This window comes from Patella vulgata, chromosome 5, assembly GCF_932274485.2.
Source record: "Patella vulgata chromosome 5, xgPatVulg1.2, whole genome shotgun sequence".
Taxonomy (NCBI): Eukaryota; Metazoa; Mollusca; class Gastropoda; family Patellidae; genus Patella; species Patella vulgata.
The window spans coordinates 20037063-20058666 of record NC_065883.2 but is presented as its reverse complement, the minus strand read 5'-3'; the positions used below and the strand labels follow the sequence as shown (position 1 = coordinate 20058666).

At 35.3% G+C, this 21604-nt stretch overlaps 1 protein-coding gene and 1 long non-coding RNA gene across 4 annotated transcripts; both read right to left on the bottom strand.

Annotated features, from left to right (window-relative positions):
- Positions 1-240: 240 nt before the first annotated feature.
- On the bottom strand, positions 241-14810 carry LOC126822001 (glyoxylate/hydroxypyruvate reductase A). 3 transcript variants are annotated; one of them, XM_056101522.1, is made up of 11 exons: positions 14705-14810; positions 13582-13715; positions 8509-8669; positions 7818-7981; positions 6759-6898; positions 6213-6286; positions 5179-5275; positions 3505-3622; positions 1996-2063; positions 1022-1166; positions 241-521 (listed from the first exon to the last, which is right to left on the bottom strand). In XM_056101522.1, exons 3-11 carry the CDS (start codon positions 8666-8668, stop codon positions 435-437), a joined length of 1053 nt encoding a protein of 350 aa, XP_055957497.1. In that variant the 5' UTR covers position 8669; positions 13582-13715; positions 14705-14810; the 3' UTR covers positions 241-434. The 3 variants fall into 3 exon arrangements, with proteins under 3 accessions (XP_055957497.1, XP_055957498.1, XP_050406673.1); XM_056101523.1 differs by having other exon boundaries at positions 13582-13680; positions 14705-14761; XM_050550716.2 differs by lacking the exon at positions 13582-13715 and having other exon boundaries at positions 14705-14770.
- Positions 14811-15807: 997 nt separating this feature from the next.
- On the bottom strand, positions 15808-21257 carry LOC126822006 (uncharacterized). The gene is made up of 5 exons (XR_007680601.2): positions 21105-21257; positions 20588-20657; positions 20169-20278; positions 17110-17206; positions 15808-16515 (listed from the first exon to the last, which is right to left on the bottom strand). It is a non-coding gene; the product is annotated as an uncharacterized LOC126822006 (long non-coding RNA).
- Positions 21258-21604: the final 347 nt, after the last annotated feature.

Sequence of the window (21604 nt, the reverse complement as noted above, 5' to 3'; positions counted from 1 at the left end):
TCTTCATCAAATCTTACATAATGTATCTTTAGGGTATTATACACGGATCGAACCCCTGTTCGCCTGACAGCCACATTTTCGTAATTTTATTTGAGCGGTTTATCGCATATTGAAAAACAACCGTAGAAAGAGAAGCGTCAAATTTAGTATCGAATATCCCAAAACCCCAATTATTCTTGGAGCAATACAGTTATATTTACGCTGGGATTGGGATCGCAGTAGACCATAGAATGTCTCGGATTCGAAGCTAAAACCTTGTTTCCCACATTTATTTTTCAGTCAACTAAATAAACATTTATCACAGAAGTTTTCGATACATGTTTTTCAGTTTCTATATAAATTGTGTTTCTTTCTCTCCGAGTATGTATATAACTTTGATATGTGATTGTTTGTTAGTGTTTTCTCGTTCCCCGTCTTTTTATTATCACACAATTTTAATATCCTCTACTCCAGGGTACTGTATTATTCAGTTCTTGGTTGTTTATGTATCTTTTATAATTTATTAAATATTCTTCTGCTTGCTGCAACAAAATAAACGGAAACTAAAAACAAAGATTAACAATCTGATTATCTATATAGAATGCAGTATATAGAATACACCTGTCCTATTATCCGACCATTAGTCGTGTCATGAGCATGCCAAAGACAATTTGAATAATATTAAATGAAATAAACCATCTTTTTCTATGTACATACATAGAATGTGTTATCAATACTACCGGATCGGTGATCAATGGAAATAGTGGAAATAAAAATGAAATGGGGTTTAACTTCCTATTGTTCTGCTCCGACCGGGCTAATGAAGACGGGAGCATGCGCTCTATAAAGAGTGCTATGAGGGAAATTTGCCAAGACACTGGCGCTACGGCCTACTCTTATATCGAATTCCAGCTGCCAGGGGATCTTTTACGTGCACGCCAATGTGTACACAGGACATCGGTTTTCGTACCATCAGAATGACTAGATTGCTGTCCTTGCCAGACCCTCCATCCTGCACCACTAATCAGGGGTTTAGCCATACCTTTAAATATGCGGATGAAGATGTTCCTGGACCAAAAGCTACATGTGGAGTAATAAAAACATTGGGTTCATTCCATAAAATACTATTTTCTGGAATTGGTTCTATTTTTGAAACGTCTAGAATGGCTTTTGATATCCAATTAGCCCTAAAAAACAAAAATTTATAAATGTATCTCTTTATAATAAACTAGCGGTTGAACCGGCGTATCATCGGTATCACCATGAACCGGAAGTAGCATAACTCCGAACCCGGAAGTGATAGTCCACCGCCACTAGTCCTATGTTACTTCCTGTCCAAGCAATCTCTATACACCAAATTTCTGCCTCGGGACAGCCCAAGCGTAACCCTGAACAGACAGACAAACAAACAAACAAACAACAGTCACAGATATTTGTATAGATGTCTTTAAAGAAGACTAGCTTACATACTGATTCTGTATTCTGGAAGAAAAATAAATTGAAGCGTTTTTAACATCACGTATTGTTTCAATTGTGACGGTTAAAATTTCAAATCTATGCATGCTGAAAATAAAATAAAATGGGTTTTCTGCACCACTAACTAGGAGAATGACAAATCGGGGACTTTTTACATGGACAGTGGCGCTACGCTCTTTCCTTATTTCTATTTCCAACTATCATTGGATCTTCAACGTCATACCAATAGCATACACAGGACCCCGGGTTTTCGTTCTTTCCGAACAACTATACCTCTTTCTTCCCACGACAATCCGTCATGCACTCAGTCTATACTATTTACATTAAACAGTTAATATAGAGACGGTAATTTAGAAGATTTGCCACAATATTGTTCGAATAATTCCAATGTTTACTTTTATTCTTAAATGACGGCCCTGCAATTGAGCGCCAGGAAAAGGCATTATCACAATATACCGGACATATATAACGAGATCATCGTTGTTTGTTAACCCCTATAAAATGATTCCTATCTGAACATTTGGTTGGTTTTGTTTTTACCTTAAAGCGTGGATGATATCTTGATCATTGATTATGTCACCTCTACCAACATTGATAAACACTGGTTTCTGTAGGAATAAAATATATACGTTTTATATAATACTGGTTTCTGTATAGGAACAAAATATATACGTTTTATATATAAACAATGATCTCCATATATATTGAAATATATAGCCCACGTTTGATATAACACCTGTTTCTATTGGAATAAAATATTTTCTATATACATAAACACTGGTTTCTACATGAATGAAATATATACATTTTGGATGTTTTACATATAAACACTTGTTTCTATAGCAATAAATTATATTGAAACATGTGAAGCAAATCGGTGTTATTTTTATATTTTATACTATAATATATGATACTGTACATTAGAACAACAATTAACTACTGCTACAGTTTTAGATATGAATATATCAACAGGAGTGATAATGTAACGATTCCAAATATTTTGGCTTTATTGATGGGTGTTAATATATTTGATATCAGAAAAAGACAAATATGTTTCAGGTGATAATCAAAATTTAAATATGTTTAATGGCCCCTGGGATCCAATCGAATTCGCTCCTTCCATCTATCACGGAAAGTTCATAAATCAATTGTCAAAGGAATCAAAGTATAAATAAAGTCAAATATTTAATGCTGATGTATGATTATTTGACTTGAATACAACAATTGTTCAAACAAAATATCTTACTCTGTACCCTTCAAAGTGTTTTAAAAATAGTTATATAAAATTTACACTCCGTAACTAACATAAATCATTTTCAGATAAGCAACCGTATTAAAGGGTTAGTTAAAAAATTGTGGCCTTTATTTCATATTTCACTCTTTATCTCAAATTGAAACAATTTCAAATTTTCAAAACCATTTTATGTATTGCCAACATAAGGACCATAAATACGAAAAAGGAACAAAGCAAGTCAAATCCACCTACCATCTTTGCGAAAATATTTTAAGTGCGCCAAAATGTAAAATCCGTATCCTTAACAATGAAAATGCGGTTGGTCTGAGATACTGATAGGTATCCAATGCTAGTAACTATGCAAATTTGATAGTAATACCACCAACCCCATCCGGAATGGTGAATGGTACAACCCACATTAGGATGACTGTAACCGTTTAAATGAAATGAAATGAAATGAGGTTTAACGTCCTACTGTTCTGCTCCTATACTCGGCTAATGAAGACGAGCACACGCCATACAGTGTGCTATGAGAGAAATTTTGCCCGGGCAGCGGCACTATCCCCTACTCTTATATCGAATTCCAACTGCCAAGGGATCTTTTACGTGCATTCCAATGTATACACGGGACCTCGGTTTTTCGTCTTATCCGAAGGACTAGACAGCTGTCATTGTCAGGTCCTCCGTCCTGCATTACTGACAAGGGGAAACCACGCCGGAAAATCTGGATGAACTTTCTCGACCAATGCAGGGATCGAACACCCGACCTCCAGGCTAGCGAGCCAGCGTCCAATCGTTTAAAAGTGTATACCAACCTTTTTGCAAGCAGATAAGACGTGACCGTTTAATAAACCAACTGTAAGATTAGTAGATGGTAACAGATTAACTATATAATCACATGTAGATAATAAATCTTCTAAATCCTCCAATAATCTATTAATAAAAAGCATTGGAGTGTTGTGAAGCAGAATTGAATTAGATAGTTAAATATTTTTATCCAATCTGTATTTTAAATAGTCACACCATTACATTATTAAAGAATGAAATGGAATTATTATAAATTAAAATCGACAATCACGTTTATTATAAATTGGTTCAATGGAATTTAGTAATTGAACTGGAATATAATGTCACAATTCTATGGAACACAATTACTGCTTATTATTACTGAGTGACGCTTCGATTAGGCTTCTCTTGTCTATTATAAGCTTTCATACTTGACCTAAATTGTTTACAGCCAAACTTGCGCAAAATATCAAGATAAAGAATTATATTGTATTCTTCAATAGACTGACAACTGTCATTTGTTATTAATCATTTCCTTTTATCAAATAAAACAATTACCAAGCTCAATGTATTATCCTCAAAACCGACTTCCTTGTGAAATAAAAATACAATACATGTAGATCATTGAAATACCGCTTTCTTAAAAATTCAATAATCATAGTTTCCTCAAGATCTGTTCACATTTTTAAACACAAACAAATGTGTATCCGGGGTGTCTGCGATTTTGTTTATGTCTATTTTAACTTTAAGATTGAAGATGGTAATCAAAATTTATATCGCGCAAAGAGAAAGTTATGCAAGCTTTCTTTTTCAATGCCCTTATCTGTATAATAAACCGATTGGATTTTTACATACAACCGCTGATCATATTTTGAGGGATTTTGAATAATTTCGTTCCGTTCTGCTTAGAATTCATAGACCGATTATAAATTTAACAGAATTCGACATCTTTTGCATAAACAAGACAGGACCACCTATCTGTGTTGGGTAAAATATTTTGAGTATATTTTGAGTATGGATTAAGCCGTAAAAATAGATATTGTCCGAGAAATGCAACATACGGGTTGACATCTTTACGGAATTTAAAATGAAATGAAATGGGGTTTAACCTCCTACTGGGCTAATGACGACGGACATATACCATACAGTATGCCATGAGGTAACTTTTGCCCGGACAGCGACGCGACGGCCTACTCTAATATTGAATTCCAACTGCAAAGAGTTATTTTACGTTCACACCAATGTGTTTACGGGACCTCCGTTTTTTCGTTCCATCCGAACGACTATACGTTCCCCCTTGCAAGGCCCTCAGCCCTGCACCAATGACAAGGGGGAACCACGCCAGGAAATCCAGATGAGCTTTTTCAAGTAACACAAGGATCGAACACGGGATTCAAGGTTAGCGAGCAGACGTCTTATTCTAAGTAATTTAAACGGTTAAAATACGACAGGGAGTATGTATGGCTTCTACATCACTCTCAGAATGCTTGTTAATTATAAGAAACAAAAGTGCCCCCCCCCCATCCATCAATATTATTGGATCTTCGTACGCTTCTAGCACAATTATGTGCACAGAAATGGGTTAAAGATCTCGAACATAAATATAATAATTTATTAAAGGGAATTGTACTGGGTAATTGCAAGGTAATGACACATCAGTGCTGTAAAGTATTTGAAAAGTGTACAATATATAATATACTGACCCATAATGATCAACAGAGATATCTCGATCTTCTTTTTTCACAGGGGCATTCGTAATACCACTAACTTTCATATCAAATGTTTTACATAATTTAGCCGCTGAAACAGATAATTTTGGACGCTTTAATTTCATACAAGCACATGAATTTTAAAGGAGTATAATATAGCGACAGCTGTCGTTATCAATGCCGACCCGTTAGTTTGAGTTTTTCATATTGTTCTTATTTGCATATTGCATGGCTGAGCATTTTATAGACATGGACATGGAATCGTGCGACTATTAATCGCGGTTGTGTTGGTTCTATAAGCTTGTTTTAGTTTAACAGAAAGAAAGCATTATAAAATTAGTATAATTCGATCTTTTGTATGTAGGGCTGAACGTCCGCTTCCACCGGGTGTGATTTCGCAGTAATAATACATTGTGCAAAGCTACTGTAATAAATTAGGAATTTATGTCCCGTGTCAACTTGGGGTGGGGATGGGGGGGAGGTGGGGGTGATATCTATAAAAAGATCGATATACTGTTTTTAAAAAAATTAAAGTGACAAAAAAAATATATAATAATTCTTACATTGCAGCTAACGAAGCTGCTATTGTCAGACGAAAGACGAAGAAACTGCTAGGGCGTATGAACAAAGAAGATGCTAGTGTCAAAGGAACATCAAATCTACTATTGTCGGATAGTGGCAAACGGCAGCTGCTAGTGTCGGACGAACATTGAAGCTGTTAGTGTCGGACGGACATTGAAGCTGAACATTGAAGCTGCTAGTGTCGGACGGACATTGAAGCTGATAGTGTCGGGTGAACATTGACGTTGCTAGCGTGTGTTATCTCACCCTGTAGAGTATCGTTCTGACAAGTTACCCAGTTACTGACTATTTCTGACACTTGTCATGAAAATTAGTCAAGACACTTGAGTCTGTACGTGTAAAGAAAGTGTGGACAGACCGATAGTGTAGACGAAATCGTACGACCACATTAACACATAAGGTACACTAAAACATGTATCATAATTATAATCGGCAAAAAACCCCACCTTTCATTCCGATGCTCCCTAGTCCTAATATACAGACTGTAACATCAGACGTACATCGAGAGGACAAATTTGTTCTGAAATATTTGAGAAAAGTTATTATAGCATCCTAGCTACTTATTTAACGAACCAGCAACCCGCTTTGATTAAAGAGGACTGTACAGGTTTGTGGATTACAATTAACTATGCGATTAAAGAAATAGATAATCTAGGTAATTTTAAATACGGCTTCCCTTCCACTCTAGGAAGCCACCACGGTGACTCAGTCAGAAAGGGATTCGCTCATTAGTACCTCTAGATGTTTCAAACGGGGGCATAGTAATGACCATCGTCTAGTCGTTCGGGTGGGATGTAAAACCGACGTCCCATGTACATAATTGCAGTTACGTTAACGACTCCGTTAAAAAAAATGGGGTTTAACACAAACCAAGTCAATTTTGGGATAACGTGGTTCAATTTTATTTCATTAATTCGCTTGCGCGTATCGTCTTCAGCAGTGGGAGAACTTGGTACAGCAATCAAACAATTAGTTAATATATGTATACATACCTCGTCCATCGTTTATCTTTATGATTTTGGTAAAGTTGAAACATACATTTCTCATGAGCTAATATTTGTGTGATGACGTATTGAGAAACGAATTCGCTAACAACTGCACAACTTCTCGTGTAAAAACATTCCGGTTTTACCTTTTGAAAAAAAAAATCAAAAAAGAGTAGGTCGAGAACAGTTCCCTCAATAATGCGCGATGGACCCAATTGAAAGCATTTCTATAGCACTAGAATTGTCTTAAAGGAGCTAAATCGCTATCATTTGGGACCTAGAAATTGACAAAAGTGGGTCGCAACGCATATAATACTGTAATATGAATGTATATAAACTGATTTACATTTAATGGTTTCCGTTTTTACTCCAATTTCAAATCAGTTATGTTCGGCGAAATAAGTCAGCAATCTCAATCGAGTGCAAATTTCTAGCGTCTAGTTATTCTAGTCTACATAACTCCATTTGATTTGGTGCAATGTGTCCCTCGAGTCTCTCAATACAACTGGGGCTGAAGCGCATTATGGTACACGAGTCGTGTACCAATGTTAAAAAAATTATTTTATCTTAAATATCGGATATCAGAAGCTCATCTTTTCCCGGTAAGTTTACATCATCAATGTTGATTTAAATTGACCAATAATTCGTGTTTTCGATGTCGAAGATTTTGGAGGATTTTGACTTACGGACTTAGGTCCTTTAAAAATAAATAATTTTTGAGGGTCTTCTTCCCCCCCCCCCCCCTGAACACATGTATTCCCCATTCTGCCATTGCACTAACTGGACAATATCCCATTCCGAAATACCAAAGACAATTTAAAGTATATCATATTCGTACCCTTAATGAAAACACAGAAAAGATGTGCCGACCAGTTTGATTTATGTTTTCCTCGTTGCGGATTTATTCGTAGCAAAAACGGGCAAATTTAGTTTTAACAAATAAGTTACTGAAAGTACTATTGCTTAATAAGGAAGAACGAACTGATCGTAACTATAACAAACAAATAAAAAGTGGGTCTCTGCTATGAGCTCATGGTGCGTTAATTTAATCTAGAATTTACTTACATCCATTGTTCCAATATATCGAAACATTCGTTCATTTCCTGCCGTTAAAGAATGGAACCAGCGCAAGTTTGGACAATGTTCATAGATGGCTCCAAATGAGTGATGACTGCTCACAACAATTTCTATTTTCTCAACATCCACATCAGTAAAATTTGGTGCTTCTCCTATAGAAAAATCAGAATTAAATAATAATAAGAAATGCAGTGCTGTTCGTTTTAAGACCAGTAGGTCTTATCTCTTTTGGACATTTCACAAATGTCTAGCGAATTCTTACATCCACACAGATGATCCGATATTTATGGCGTTAGGGTAGTGGGCGCGTAGCGCCACTTTTCGTATCTTATTTTTTTGATAAACTTTGACATGGGCCATTTTAAAGGCAGCTGTATCAAAACGTACGTTCTACACGAACCAATAGAAAGATGATCGCTATTAGTGCAGTTACTGAAATCATTGTTCGATCCCAACAATTTCATACTGAATTCTTCTTATTGGCTGTCTTTTTTGTCACGGAGTCCAACAACCCCTTTGAATTCGCGGACCCCAAACACTTTTGGCTTGGTTGGGAAACATTGGTTTAGACTATACTTTGTAGTGGATTAATTTTCGGTATCAGGATCGTGCCATTTAACATACCGAGGAACCATTTATTCCACCATAACACATATCAATGAAAATCTTTCTAACTTACTCCAATCAGTTTTAATAAATACAACATCTAAGGAGTCATCAATTGCCTTGATACTTTCCTTCAGTCCAGGTCGGGGACCCATTATGTATATAGTTGGCTTGTATGACATCTTTTCTTCTAATCTATTATCCAATGTTTTTTGTGTCAGTTCTGTACACATACTAAAATTAAAATATAACTTGGAAATTTGATTATCAAATAAAACAATTACCATGCCCATTATATTTTCCTCAAAATCAACTTCCTTGTGAAAAGAAATACATGTAGTAGACCCATTAAATACTCCTTTCTTAAATTTTCAAAAATCCTAATTTCCGCTAGATCGGTTTACATTTATAACAAATTATTATTTTTTCAAAGCCCAAACAAACGTGTAACCGAGGTATCTGCGATTTTGTTTATGTTTATTTGAACTTTTAGATTGGAGACGGTACCAACATTTGATTAAATTAAACTCCTAACTCATAGCGTGAAGAGAAAGTCATGCAAGCTTTCCTATCCAATGCCTTTACCTGTATAATAAACCGGTTGGACGTTTACTTACAGAGAGAGAGAGAGAGAGAGAGAGAGAGAGAGAGAGAGATGGGGTTTAACATCCACTCGACACAAACTAGGTCATTTAGGGACTAACACATGGTTTAATTTTATTTCAATAATTCGCGTGCGCGTAGGGGTCTTTAGCAGTGGGAGGAAACCGAAAGACCCGGAGAAAACCCACGAGGTTGGACGTTTACTTACAACTGCTGATCATAGTTTGGGAAATTTTGAATAACTTCGTTCAGTTGTGTTCAGAATTTATAAAAAAAAAAATAGACTGATTGAAAATTTCACAACATTCAGCGTCCTTTGCATACGACATAATCTTTGTCGTAAGAAAGCCAATATCGCATCGTTTGCTGCGAAACTACATGTCGAGAGTATAATATTTCGGCCTTTGTCCCAGGCAGTGCACTACGTCTTTGGTCATTGCTTCATAGCCATTTCATCTTCTATTTTTGGATCAGGAACTTGGTCTCAAGCGCTACTCATCTTGTATGGGGCAATGCTCCACGAGAGAGACTAAGGCTCCGCCATTTTAAGTGATCAGCATGTTCCTGTGACAACTGTGTGCATCGGTTGACGGATTTCGATTGATGATATGGCGTTATAATTCCAAGATGGTACATGTTTATATATTTGATATCGTAGTCAAACTCTGATCAGCCATGAATCGTAGACGCTATGAAATTAAATGAAACGGGATTTAACATCTCACTGTTTTGCTCCGACTGGGCTAATGAAGACATGTCGCGACATTTCCGATAATTTATTGGGTATTAGTATGGCTTCTCATGATGAAGGGCTAATCCATAATCTAAGAGAGGTTATGTTCAAGATAACCCATCTGTCTATCATTTATATTCGTTATTTGATAAAGATATATTTGACATAAGTTAAATATCGACATTCTGTTTAAGGAAAAACATTTCATTGCTTTATATGTTTAATTCATATTCATATCATAACGCACACTTTCATCCTGGTGATATCGCAATCAAACCTTTCTATGATACTGAACACATAATTATAAGACTAGATCTAATTATTAAGGCCACCTTAATGCAGGTCAAGATGAGTTTATATTGAACAAACATTGATTAAAAAAAGATGAGATTATCTAATCTCCCAGGTAAAACATTTTGTTGTCCGTTGATTTCGTTCTGGAAAGGATCGGAAACTCGAATTCATATATTAAATTGGTACAAGGTATGAGCGTTATTTCAATTAGTGTTTCTTATTTTTTTTAAAATTAAATCGACAAAGTCTCCATTCAGTTGAAAACCCAGACTCTCTGTTATGTGTTTTGACATATTTCCGATGGCGGCTTTGTCATAACCGCCATGGTAACAACGCTTCAATAGACCCCATTAATAGGTCTACCTTTATCTATATTGACCTATTTTAAAACAAGATACAGCTAAACACTATAGATATTCACTGAAATGGACATTAAAATGGAACAGGTTTTTATCATGATGAATAAACAAGAACAACTAGCAATGTTATGATTTAGAGCTTCGCAGAGCGGGAATGAAAGCGCAAACGTATATACAGACCTAAAAATAATCTATCGACTACCTCCCCGGCTTGTCATAATGATTACACGTGTACAATGTTTTGAAGATTTCGTATTTAGGGTGAACTGGATATATATGACTACTAATGTTGTTACTTTAGTTTATCCAGCCCACAAGAGAGAGAGAGAGAGAGAGAGAGAGAGAGAGAATGGGGTTTAACGTCCACTCGACACAACTAGGTCATTTCGGGACTAACATATGGTTTAATTTTATTTCAATAATTCTCTTGCGCATAGGGGTCTTTAGCAGTGGGAGGAAACCGGAGGACCCGGAGAAAACCCACGAGGTTGGACAGGCGACCCTACTCCTTGTCACGTACAACCGGGGATTCGAAACCACGCCAGTCGACTCAATGACAGACTTTATGATACAGCGCGCGCACGCTAACCATTCAGCCATCCAACCCCCCCAGAGAGAGAGAGAGAGAGAGAGAGACGTCGGGTCGAGTCTGATCCAACTCCCGACATGTCACGATAGAATTACAGACCTAGTGTACTGCCCCCGCCACTCCAGTACAATGGCTTTAAATTAACAGGCATCGGCGATACGAGAACGCGTGCCTGTGTCGACCCCCCCCCCTCCAGGGGGTGTTATACGTAGGCCAAGCAAGCAGGTAACAAGCATCAACATCTTTATGAGATTTATGGTGATTTCATTTTCATGCTGCTTATTTCAAACTTCAGTTTTGGGCCAGGTTTCCTTGTTTTCGCAGTGTTTCAGCGAGAGTTTTCGCAAGCAAAAAATCAAGCTAATGCAAATGTAATGGGATCGTTTCCATGTAACTAGCGGAAACTCTGTGGAAACATAGAAATCAGATACATGGTAAACGACCTTTAATGTGCCCTCGTGCGTTTTGGCACAAGCGTGGTATATTCGGATGGTATTTTGTAATACGTATAAATTAAACACAGATGTAATCCTTTGATATTGGCCTACCGTTACTTTAATTAAAGAGTGGTACGGCATTTTTCTAATCGTACATTATATATTGAATATGACGATAACGTGGTGATTTCATAAAAGTATTATCTGTACAGATTGACTTACCATTATTTCAAATAATGGTGTATACATTTTGTTAAAGGATGCAAGTCGCTAACTTAATATCGTCCACTTTCTTCGACATTGCAAACACGTTGTTGTTGTTGTTTATTACAGATTTAACGTCCAGTACAATGAATACGATATTATGGACAGGTTGATTTAATTAAATTATTTACACTTGAAAATTGTTAAAAACACAAAATAAAAAGGTCCCCGGATTCCAAAAGTTTCTTAAAGCACACTTATAAATTCTCTGTCGTGAGAAGAGAGGGCGGGTCATCTTCTCCCTTTGTTATAATAAAGTTAAAACAGGACATTGCAAACACGACTTATTGGTCAATTTAAATCAACATGTCGTTATCTTAAACGTACATTATGCTAGAGCTCAATCTGCCTATTGCAGGTCTTTCTTTAGGTCTGAAATGTTATCTAAATTATTAATTAGATATTAATTAACTTATCTAGACCATAATCATCTCGGATTGGAATACATTTTATGAAAATAATTAAAAGTAAAAATAGATAATCGAGACTTTGTTTTATATCGTACCGACTTTAATAATCATGATCGAGACTAGCCTAAAATTGAAAAGCGAATATCTCGGTTCAGGGTGGAGCAATTGGACTGAAATTGTCAGCATATTCTATTCACATTATCTATTTTTAACTATGAAAGCGAAAACTGCCAACTCTTTATCTAATCTCCTATAATGCCCCTTTAACGTGAAAAGATGAGCTTCTGATATATTTAAGACAAAATGAACATTCTAAAATGATTTCTTGCACCATTTGTAATGAAGCGACTCGATGAACGAAGCTATAAACATATCCCACATACCTGTGTAGACTGAAAAAACAGACGCCAAAGACTGCCAGTGAATTTGGACTCTTCGCGTATTTCGCCGAATATAACTTATTAGAAAGTCGGTAAAAACAGAAACGATTGAATGTAAATCAGTTTATATACTTTCATATCCCACTATTATATGCGTGCGTCGATTTCTCGCTCCTTCAATCGTATATCTATTTAAGATGGTGATCAAGTGATGATTTCATAAAAAAGAACGTGCCGTGATAGAGTACGTGGGATCGGTATTTTGACGTTATAAAGATCTTGCGCAAGAGCCTTTATAATGTATTGACACACCAGTTGAGTTAACGCACTCGAACATCATAAATATCAATCTATACGTTCTACCTATTACATAGTTTATATATGTTTGATGTTTAGAAATGAAATGAAATCGGGTTTAACGTTCTACTGTTTCAGCGAAGACGGGCCTACCAAGGAGAGGGCTATAATAAGGTGTTCGGCATCATAGAAAGGATTGTGTGCGATATCAGACCCGATGAAAGCGGACGTTATGCTTAATGCTATGAATATGAATTAAACCGAATAATAAAGCAATGAAATGTTTTATCTTAAACAGAGTGCTATGATGGGAATTTGTCAAGACAGCGGTGCTACAGCCTACTCATTCCAAATGTCAGGAGTTCTTTTTGTGCATGCCAATCTGTACACGGGACCTCGGTTTTTCGTCCCTTCGAACGACTAGACATCTGTCCTTGTCAGGCTTCCCGTTCTGCACCACTGCCAAGGGGATACCACAACATTAAAACATAATGCATTATTCTATATAATATTAATGTTCAAGGAAAAGTGTATCGAGAATATTTAAAAAAAACCCCAAAAAACTTTTAGATTTTGAAAAATGGAACTAGCGGGCCGGTTAAATTTCGTCTAAATACAACCAATGTACTCAAATATTTATAACCTGTTACATTTTGAATTTCGGTATGTACGTCATCTTTTACATATTCAATATGTTTTAACTCAAGTAGTCTCTCAAATGTTGTTAAACTGTCTTATGGGCGTCAATATATATGTAATCATAAATATCTACATACTCACCAACAACGGTCGGTACTTCAATTCACAGTTGACAATCTTTAGTGTGATGAATTATGTGTCATTCATCTCTGTTTACATAAAGGTTTATAATGTATACACCTGTATATTATATCTACATCTAAGTACCTGTATATCTACACAATAAAACACGTCACTTGGTATATATGGATATAACTACTACTCTGCTGTTTAAAGGGCAATATTGCTGTCAGTCATTATCACATATATGATAGAACTAATTAAATACGTTCCAAATATAATTTTAACACAGATAGCTGAGTAATACAGGTTTCCTGAATCTGAAGTGACGAACGCCAAAGGAAAACACGAGTCATCCCTCTATATAACTGACTGAAGTGACGAGTAATAACAGATAAATGGGCGAATTTCTGCTCACTAATAATTCCTTCCAAGACCAAAAGTTGCTGTGTGAGAATGCGACAGGATATGTGACAATTCATAAAAAGAATTGACTGCCACTAGATACGAGAACACGAAAGAAAAAAACAGAAAAAGTCAGTGCATTACCATGTTTTTATAAGGTATAGAATTAATATAAACAAGGGAATGAACGGACTATTTCTATTTTTCTCGTGTTCTCTTATCTAATGACATTCAATTACTTTATTGAATTGTCAGGTATCCTCTTACAGTCCCATATAACAACTTTTGGTCTTCCAAGGAATTATTAGTGAGCAGAAATTCGGCCGTGTATTTGTTATCACTCGTCACATCAGTCAGTTCCGATTCAGGAAACCTGTATTACTCATCTATCGTAGCAAAGATCTCTGTGTTAAAATTATATTTGGAATGTGTTTAACCAGCTCTATCACATATGTAATAATGACTGGCACCAATATTGTCCTTTAATAACGACATTTTGTAGCACATACTCCAGTTTGCTCCTACTGCTAAATAGTTATTCATATACAGTTGAGATAAGTTAGTACAGGGTTCAGCTACTTTGTGTCGAGAGGATGTTACTCTCTCTCTCTCTCTCTCTCTCCCTCTCTCTATCTCTCTTGTAGTGTGTTTTATTGTGAACATTTAACCGTACTTCTAGATGTCATTAAAGATAATACCTGTACGCATTGAAAATGAAACAAACCCAAACAGAACTTACAGTACTAAAGTCCGAGAAAAGTGAAAAGTTCTATGAATCTCAACAATATCGTTACAGGACTCACAACATGTGATCATGGTCAATATATGAAGCATTTATATATACGCAGTTCTCGCATCATTTCCGACATTGTATATTAAGGGTGTGTGTGTGTGTTTGAGTGAGACCAAACCGGACGAATCAGCATCCGGGTTGTGTGTTAACAAGACTCACGCGGAGAAAACAAGAATGATAATGTTACAATTAAATGCAGATCACATACATGTTCACGCATCGATCGTTGCATTGTAATTTGAGGGTGTCGTTTGAGTGAAACCAGTCCATGTGAATTTGCATCCGTGTTGTGAGTGATAGATGTATTTATATATGCGCCTATCACAGATATATGTACGCCATGTTGTATTTTGAGAATGTGTTTGAGTGAAACCAACCCGGAAGAGCCCTGTTCTCCTGTAATTCGAAATGTCCTGATATTTTATCTGGTAAAAATATTTGAATCCAGTTCTTGAATCATTATGTATAAGTATAAAACACCATGAAATATGCAATGTCCGTATGAAATGGAATGAAATAAACTAGAGTTTAAAGGCTCTCTTTTCTGCACCAACAAGACGGGTAGACGCCATGTAGTGGATTATGGGGGAAGACCCATCTCATAAATGAGGATTTCAGTGAAAAGTTCATATCTTTAGTAAAAGCAAATTTCGGATTTATTTAAGAAATTTTTCCTCTCGATATTTCAAGGGGAGGTAGCATGGCCTAGTAATCTAGAGTGCCGCGTTTTAACCTTTAGCTGGCCGGTCACTTCTGGCTTGTGGTCGTGATTTCGATCCCTAGTGTGAGCACCCCTTGGAGATAGGGGCGCCTTCTCAAACTAGTTGATTTAGTCCGGGTACTCCGGTATCCTCCCACAGAAAAGACTCCGGCGCTAATATAATAAAAATGAACAACTTGTCTGCGATATCACTTGCGATATCCGTTGGAAACGGACGTTAAACACTAAGAAAAACAACAACAATTTATATTTCAATTTCTCCAAGAATTAAAACAGTGTTATACTAATTCAATTATTTAATGGCCGATAAACATAGGCTACAGCTCCAATGAAATGATGATATGACAATAATAAAACATAATCAAATTTTATTTTATAAACTTTTCGTAATTATAAATGTATAGTTTAGTTAGAAATACAATGCAACGGAATTTAATGTCCAACCAGGGCTAATGCACACGGGCATACGCCATACAGTCAGGGAAAGCTTTGCCCGGACAGCTATTGAATTCCATATGTCATCGGTTCTTTTACGTGCACACCACAGAGAACGCGGGAGCTCGGGTTTTCGTCCAATCTATACGATTAGACAATGGGAAATCAGGTTGGAAAATACCGGGAATTTTATCTGCCAACCCCGGATTTCCTGGTTAGTGAACCAGCGCCGATTTACTGTAGAAGGGAGATGGGTGAAGTTTTGCCATTTCAAGCACCCCATTAATTTGTCGCTGGTCTGTTACTCTCCCCATAGGATGATCCGGTGATTTGTTAGACCACTGAAGAAGTATAGTTCGTTTAATTACAGATCGGTTGTTCTCTGTACCTTGAAAACCCAGGCCGCTATTCGAACTTTTTGCACACATTTTGAATTTAGAACACACTTGGCAACTATAGATCGACTTATATCCATTTACTATTAGGTTGTCCCGCCTTTTCACCACCCGACTCACACATTGTCCAGTACTATCATCAAACTTATATACTGTTATATATGGAAAGCCATAGTGAGATAATCTTAACACTGTGTGATGACAATCTGAAAATATATAGGATTTAATTAAGAGCTTATAATTCTTACAACAATAGTTGAAAATTCGATAATGAAAAATGAATATATTAAAATTTTCAGTCAAATTACTTGATTCTGAACGAAATTATGAATGTGTAAAGTTTTGACAATAAATAACCTCTATAGTCTCGATTGTAAAGTAAAAATACTGCTGTAAGAAACAAAGTCTCGATTTTCAAGTACTATTTCCACTGTAAAAACCGAAATATCGATTTTAAACCCTTCAAATTCAATCGGCAGTCTTTGTGATTGAGGTTCATTTTAAAGTTTAACGAAGCTATGACAGACTTTGTCTAAGCACCTCACTATCTTAGTTTTCTGGGTTATGGGCATGGCATGTGAATAAATGTCTCAATAAAATTGATATACTGTTTGAAACACGAATGCATCAATATGTAGATTTAGCTCTTAAGCCTGCATAATACAGTTTTCAATGAACTCCGAATATCTACACAGTGGGGGGTACACGTGCTTCAGCGGTATAATTATTTCGGGAATATGTAGTTTATGAAGTGTTTATTGTTTCCGATGGCGTACATGTTAAAAGTTCTATATACTTACAGTCAAACACACGTCCACTTCTATCCGGACAGCACATAGTCCTCGGTATTACAGAATTTGGCATCACTTTACAATGTGTTCCTAGTTCACAAGACTTCTGAAACCCAAGTCCAAAATTTCAGTAGAATTAATTATAAGTAATTGTGTATTAAGAAGTATAATATGCTTATCATCGGGCTAAAGGACTAATTACTTTTCAGGTATCTTTTCTAAATTATGTTAGCAATGGCTTCATCGATATTCAAACTTATATTCAAACATTTTACGTTATAGTTACTTCTAAAACATCTGGTACGGCATGTTGTTTGATGGAGATGCCCACATAGCTAATTATACCCAGGTTATATATTTTTATTTGTGCGGGTCTAGCATATGAAGATTGCATCCATTTCCCCCTATGCTATAAACGCGAGGTTTATTATAGCATTCAAAGATAAACTACGGTAATATTATTTATATAGAACACTTACAGAACAACTAATTGTATTTATATAGAACACTTACAGAACAACTAAAGAAGAGGTAATATTATTTATATAGAACACTTGCAGGACAACTAATATTATTTATTTAGAACGCGTACACTACAACTAATATTATTTATATAGAACACTAAATTTTAATGAACAACTAATATTATCTTTATAGAACACCTGCAGAACTAATCCAGCATCTGATTATGGTTCTGTAGGAAAGTTTGAGTAGGGAGAACTTTTTTTGAAGAATATTTAGTGGGTGCCGAAGTAAGTATTTTGAACTTGGGTGGACACTCACCACGTGGTAGGTTATTCCACAATGACGTCATCAAATATGGCCGCCGACTTTATATCAATTTTATCCTACCCACTCTAGTTTTCCGTCAATTTCTATGAAATAAAGGCCAGAATGAAGCTGTTTATTTGAACTTCTTTGAAGAGCATATTTTTGGTAATTTTTTTATTTATTTTCAAGAAAACACATACCACATTTTTAAGCGAAAACGTGGAAAAAGTTCAAAAATATAAGAAAAATATGAAGCTGTTTATTTGAACTTATTTGAAGAGCATATTTTTGGTAATTTTTTTATTTATTTTCAAAAAAACACATACCACATTTTTAAGCGAAAACGTGAAAAAGTTAAAAAAAATATAAGAAAATTAGCACATTTACAATGCTACAACAATAAGAATACTTGAATAACACTCAAAAAGAAGTTTTGTCTTTTTATATAAAGAACTATTATACTAATTAATGGTGTTAAGCATACTAGTAGTTACCGCAAGATGTGATGTCACAATACATAGTTACCACAAGAAGGACTATCTTCTGACTGAAGAAATACACCGAGCGGAATCTCACACGAATTCAAAATGAAATTAGCAAACATATACCTAGCGATAATAAAACCTATATATATATATTTATATGTATAACGATAATAATTGTTACCTTTATAATAGAAGTATTTTAAGACATGTTATTAACGTAAACATACTAAAATGTCGTAAACTGGGCACGCAGAAAAGGATATGTTCACTTTGCATCAAACAGTATTCAAACCAGCTTTGGTGGCAAATGAATAAACTACTAGACCGCAAAATTTCATAAACCGCCAATGTTGTATTGTATTCAGGACGCCTATTTCACACAGGATATTATTTTATATCGAAGTGGACCTTCCATATAAACATCTATCTGCATAATAAGTTTATGAAAATATGCATTTAAACAACATGTAAATATTATCTACCACCTGTAATACTTTCCCCTCAAACTAACAATAAATTGTTTATTGGCATTTTCTATTAAACGGAAACGTTCTTGTTGCTGTAAAATACTGTATCAATATACCAACTTAACCAAGTGTTAATTTATATGATAATTTAAGGCATACACGATTTAACATCATATCTTTTTGCATGAAATGACAACAAATTGCTTTTTGGATAAAACGGAAACATATTTTTCTTTCGTTATTGTAGCTGTAAAATAATAAACGAATTATTATTTCATATAGCGTATTTGTACTGATGATTAAAGTAATCAAGTACTGCAGAAATTTGCAACACATTTTAACATCCTATCTTTCTCCTCCCTTTTTAGGGATTGGCTGAACAGGAGTATGGTAGTTTCAGTGGTCCCGAAACTAGTTAATGTTCTTGGGTAATTTGAAGTCATGAATTTACGTCGTTTTTGATAAATTGCTAAGGTTGCCACAAGTCAGATATGCGCAGAAGCTAGAAACACCAAGATATACTCTATAAAGCACAATTTACAGTCAGTTTTTCTAAGGAAATTTTGCGCCTATTCGAAGAGAACACCATCGAACCCCCACCCCAGTGGTATTATTAGGACCGACGTTAGCCACAGGTTCATCATTTTTACCTGTTATGTTGTCTAGCTTCCAGTATGGTTGTGGCAATCACAAGAACTTGTGAAATGAATAACAGTTTCCCGATGACTTTATTAGTGCTTGTGTCTGTGTAGGTTAATATATGCATAGCCGTTCTGTATTTGCAGAGCCAATGAGTTAGCATTCTGTTCATTTTGTAAATGTATGACTGTCAAAGATTCTGATTGAACTTGTAAAAATCACTTTTGAATGCTGTCAACGAATTTCCTATTCTTATACCATTGTAATTAATTTTGAAGTGTTATTTGTTTTTGTTTTTTGCATTTTAGAGATTTTTTCGTGAGGTCACTTACAAATTGGGTATTGAGTTTTCGTGAAAAAATAATAAAAGTTTAATAAATATATTTTTCACTTTAGTTCACACAGACAGCTTCATTCTGGCTTTTATTTCATAGATATTGAAAGAAAACTATAGCGGGTAGGATAAAATTGAAATAACGTCGGCGGCCATCTTTGATGACGTCATAGGAATAACCTACCACATGGCGAGTGTCCACCCAAGTCCAAAATACTGACTAAGTTACCTACTAAACATTTCTTCAAAGAAATTCTCCCTACTCAAACTTTCCTACAGAACCATTGTCAGATCCAGGACTAAACAACTAATATTTATTATTTGTATAGAACACTTATAGAACAACCGATATTATTTATACAGAACACTTACAGTACAAGGAATTTCAATATCACACAAACACAAATCTGTCAGAATGTTACTGTTGCCACATGAATGTTGACATAACTGATGGGCCTGTTTGTCATAGGCATCACTGCTTGCTGAAATACAGATATTTAACGGTAAATACACGGGGGGCATTGATAACTTTATTATGACGAAAAACGTCACGAATTGTAACATAAGAAATATTTAAAAGAAGGCTTTGCCCGGACCAAACAGCTTTCCTTTCTTTATTCCAAATACAAGATCACAAAATGACAACCATGAACAAAATGTGTGCCTTTACCATTAATACTATCTCGTGTTCAGGGTATGTAGCCCACCCTCTAATAATTCACTTATCGTTTTGGAAAATCGTTTTAATCAGTGGAATTTGAAACATAATAAGAGATCGTAGATCGTTTTACCTTGTGTCTGTGATTTACAATAATGAATTTCAGTCATAAATGTGAGCACAACAGCTAGTGACCTCAACAGCTAAGAAACAATACAAAAACATTATTAAGAACACTATTTTATCATACCACATTTTAAAATAAATAAATAAATAAATAAAACCGATGAATATAGCCGATATATAAATTACTCGGACAAATAAAAAAACAATAGATGTGAAAATAGATACATAACACAAATTTCTTTTGCTACTCCTTCCATAGTTTCAACCTATTTAAATTTGAAAGTTTAGTATTATTTATAGGCCGATAAACAACCGTTTAAATAAATGTGACATATTATTTCCCGTCCAGTATTATAATAAAATGCATGTAATTCAAACCCCATATAGTATAGACAAACAAAGAACTCCAAATAAAAATAAAAACGATTCTTCTCTGCCTCTACGAGAGTCTATTCGCTGCACGTTTGACAACCATGAACCCATCAATGGAAGTATAAAATAGTTAATAAGAAAAAACTTCTTACCATCATGTTTCTATTATATTGTTTTAGATATCCGATGTAGATTATCTACTTATATACAATATAACCATTTCTTATTACATATCAAGCAGTCCGTAACCATTGGCTCTGCCATATTGACCCTGATAACCAATCAATTAAGTCCCACGTTCATAAACTAATTCGTTCAAGTCATATATAATTATAGCATCTCTTAAAAATAGGCGTATAAGTAATAAGTTAAGTGGGAGATCTGTAACGCCATAAATTCCAATTTTTTTTACACCCCCCCCCCCCCCCCAACAAAAAACAAAAACCAATAACCCAACAAAATTTACTATCAGAGATCTGGAGCATGTGGACATCAATATGACCCCGTCGCTTTGTGTATTTGATCGCTATACGTTACAGCGAACTCTTTGGGACTTAAAGGACAATATTGGTGTCAACCACCACATAATTATATGATAGAACTGGTTAAACACATCTTAACTATAATTTTAACACAGAGAAAATTGATACGA

Excerpts from the sequence above, each read along its gene's own strand:
- LOC126822001 (XM_056101522.1), bottom strand. The coding sequence starts at position 8,668 with ATGTGTACAGAACTGACACAAAAAACATTGGATAATAGATTAGAAGAA. Across the intron at positions 1,167-1,995 it reads GATATCATCCACGCTTTAAG|GGCTAATTGGATATCAAAAG; the intron begins GTAAAAACAAAA and ends TTTGTTTTTTAG. Across the intron at positions 522-1,021 it reads CTTCATCCGCATATTTAAAG|CAAGCAGAAGAATATTTAAT; the intron begins GTATGGCTAAAC and ends ATTTTGTTGCAG.